This window comes from Aplysia californica, unplaced genomic scaffold, assembly GCF_000002075.1.
Source record: "Aplysia californica isolate F4 #8 unplaced genomic scaffold, AplCal3.0 scaffold00648, whole genome shotgun sequence".
Lineage (NCBI taxonomy): Eukaryota > Metazoa > Mollusca > Gastropoda > Aplysiida > Aplysiidae > Aplysia > Aplysia californica.
In genome coordinates, this window is record NW_004797918.1 from 19,383 (window position 1) to 22,127 (window position 2,745).

Genomic DNA, 2,745 nt, shown 5'->3' on the forward strand with positions numbered 1-2,745 from the left:
GAGAGAGAGAGAGAGAGAGAGAAAGAGAGGGAGAGAGAGGGCGAAGGAGATAGAGAAAGAGAGAGATAGAGACAGAGAGATAGAGAGAGAGAAATAATTTTTACGGATGTATGCATGTTACAGAGGCAGCTTAGTAAAAGATAAAAATCAGAAAAAGAAGAAATTAAGAAATTTTGAAATTTGCTGACATTAATAAGAGTATTAAAAAATGTTAATACCATGCATAACTGATAAACTATTCGCTGTTTATTTTTTGTTTCGGGTTTGTTGTTGCTGTTTTGTTTTGTTTTTTGGTTTGGGGGGTTTTGGGGTTATTTTTTGGGTTATTTTTGGTGTTGGGTTTTCTTTTTTTCATGGAAAGAGGGCGGGGGGGGAATAAACATCCGAAAGTCAACATTCTTTTTTCACCACGTTCCCAAAGCCATCCTTGTCTTTGTCAGAAATAGAAATACAAAGCCAACTCTTGCTTATTAAATTTTTATAATACATTATTCAAGACATTCCCAGGCTACTTGATTAGTCTACTTTGTACGTCTCTGGTGGAACGTTGGCTGGTCGTTCAAGCACTGGAGGAAAGTGCTCGGGAAGTCTGTAGTCCAGGCGCTCTCTCACAATGGCCTCTAGGTCGGGGTGATCATCGGGCAATCTGCTCTGTTCAGGCTGATAGCGAGGGCTTCTTTCATTGTCCGGCTCGCGGGAGGCGTCGTTCTTGTAGGGGTCATAGTCGACGGGAGGGGGTGGTGGGGGCGGGCTGTAGGTGTCCATGAATTTGCCCGTCCTCTCGTCGTAATAAAGACGTTCGTCTAGGTCGTAGTAAGGTCGGCCTGAGTTGTTGGGGTCACTGGTGCTGAGGAGAAAGCAGTGTTGTGTAGTTTATGAGGTTTTGGTAGGAAGTTATTTATATATTTTTTCTTTAAAAAAACATATCATATACTCATTCAATTTATTACACATATAGTATTTGCTTTGACATTGAATGCACAATTATTATTTAATTATATAATTTTTGCTTATTCATTTCATGAGTTCCATCATTTTTGTTTTATTCAGTCATACAAGCAGGATTAAGAGAGAGTTCTTTACAAAAGAAAGGACCTTATTTTTTATTGCTCCAAGTGTGCTAATGATGTTTTGCTCTCCAAAGTATAACATTATAATAATAATTTTTAAAAATGTTTTCCCAACAGTACTGTCTCGAAAACTTCTGATATCGGTTACCAACTTTTAGCAAAATTTTCAGTTGATAATCACAGATTCATAGTTTTCATTTTTGTTTCTCTTTTTATATTTTAATTAATCATAGTCTGCTTTGGTCTGCAATAATGCTGAAAGGGACGTTAAAATAATTGTGTAATTTTTGTGAAAATGTGTTCTGTGCCCACTCGATGTCGTATCAGCAGTTAGGGCACGTAATGACTAAAACTATGAACAGAAGAAACTTATTGTAGAGTTATTTCCCTCTCCACATACTTGTTCCTACGCGGCGGTGGTGGGTGTGGTGGTGAGGGCGGATGGGGCCCCGTCGGAGAAGGACGAGAGTCGGTGTCTGGTAGCTGAAACAACAGCACATTAGAGACAAATTAGTTTTGTTATTGAAAAGACAAAAGGTAGTAGGTCCAAGTCGTTACATGATTTACTATTAAATAATCATTAAACAGTGGAACAAACTGATAAGCAAAACACAAAATGAAATTAACAAGGAACAGTGACGCAAAGTAAACTCATATTATTCTACCGAACTGTCCAACCCCACGAACCCACTTTGAGAGATCAAACTACTGTAAGTCAGTAAAGGTGAAAAGTAAACGTTTCATACAAAACCCTGAATAAAGTTTTTAGAACTGATACCTAATGTGACATGCCGCATGATTTTATCTAAAACAAATGTATATAAAGACCGTCGTGGAGAAATAATAAGTCTCATTTTTCAGGTTAAAAGAGATTTGTAGAGTTCAGAACACACTGGATTTCCATCTTTTATATAAAGTACCATTGTTTTAACACTCTCTAAGCCAGCACTGATTGTTGTTCTATTTGACAGGGAATTTAAAAAAAAAATTAGTACGGGTACAGTATAGATCCCGGATAATACACGCCCAAGGTGATAATTCAATTATTTCGAAGTGGAACTCGATTGTTGTTTTTTTATGGTGTTTCATAAATGAATACTGACTGACATGGTAAAAAAAGAGAATAATTTATCTTCGGAACTGCAGAGTTTTGAGCCTTCTATACTACAAAATACCACGTGCATTAAGATTAATATTGTACAAGTATCTGTCTAATAACTAACCAACTTCAAGAAAGCACCAACCTCAAGAAAGCCCAGCTCCTCTTCTGTCTTACTGTAAGCCAAACCGATGCAAACTGGAATCCTGCCTTTGCATACAGAGCGACTGTTTCCTTCACCAACTTCGCAAAGCTGTGAACATTTATTTGAGAAATGATGTTATTATCTTTCTTTTCTCAACTAAAGAAGATAGTCGACTGGGGGGAAAACCTGCAATCTGATAGACAACGGATGTAGTACCACAACAGCCGTTACACAAACGAACACACATACGCACACAAATACACACACATACACACACACACACACACACACACACACATACATGCACATACACACACACACACGCACACACACATACACATTCACCTATACATACACAAATACACGCACACCCACACACCTCTACACATACACGCGCTAAAATACACACACACACACACACACACACACAC

The 2,745-nt window shown here is 38.0% G+C and overlaps 1 protein-coding gene across 1 annotated transcript in view; it reads right to left on the reverse strand.

Annotated features, from left to right (window-relative positions):
- Positions 1 to 463: 463 nt before the first annotated feature.
- Positions 464 to 2,745, reverse strand: part of LOC106013083 — a 10,030-nt gene continuing 7,748 nt past the window's right edge. The window contains exons 8-10 of the mRNA XM_013087859.2: positions 2,315 to 2,422; positions 1,471 to 1,553; positions 464 to 847 (exon numbers count right to left, since the gene is read on the reverse strand). Of these exons, the coding sequence (XP_012943313.2) occupies positions 517 to 847; positions 1,471 to 1,553; positions 2,315 to 2,422 (522 nt within the window). The 3' untranslated portion in view covers positions 464 to 516. The remainder of the gene's footprint in view (positions 848 to 1,470; positions 1,554 to 2,314; positions 2,423 to 2,745) is intronic.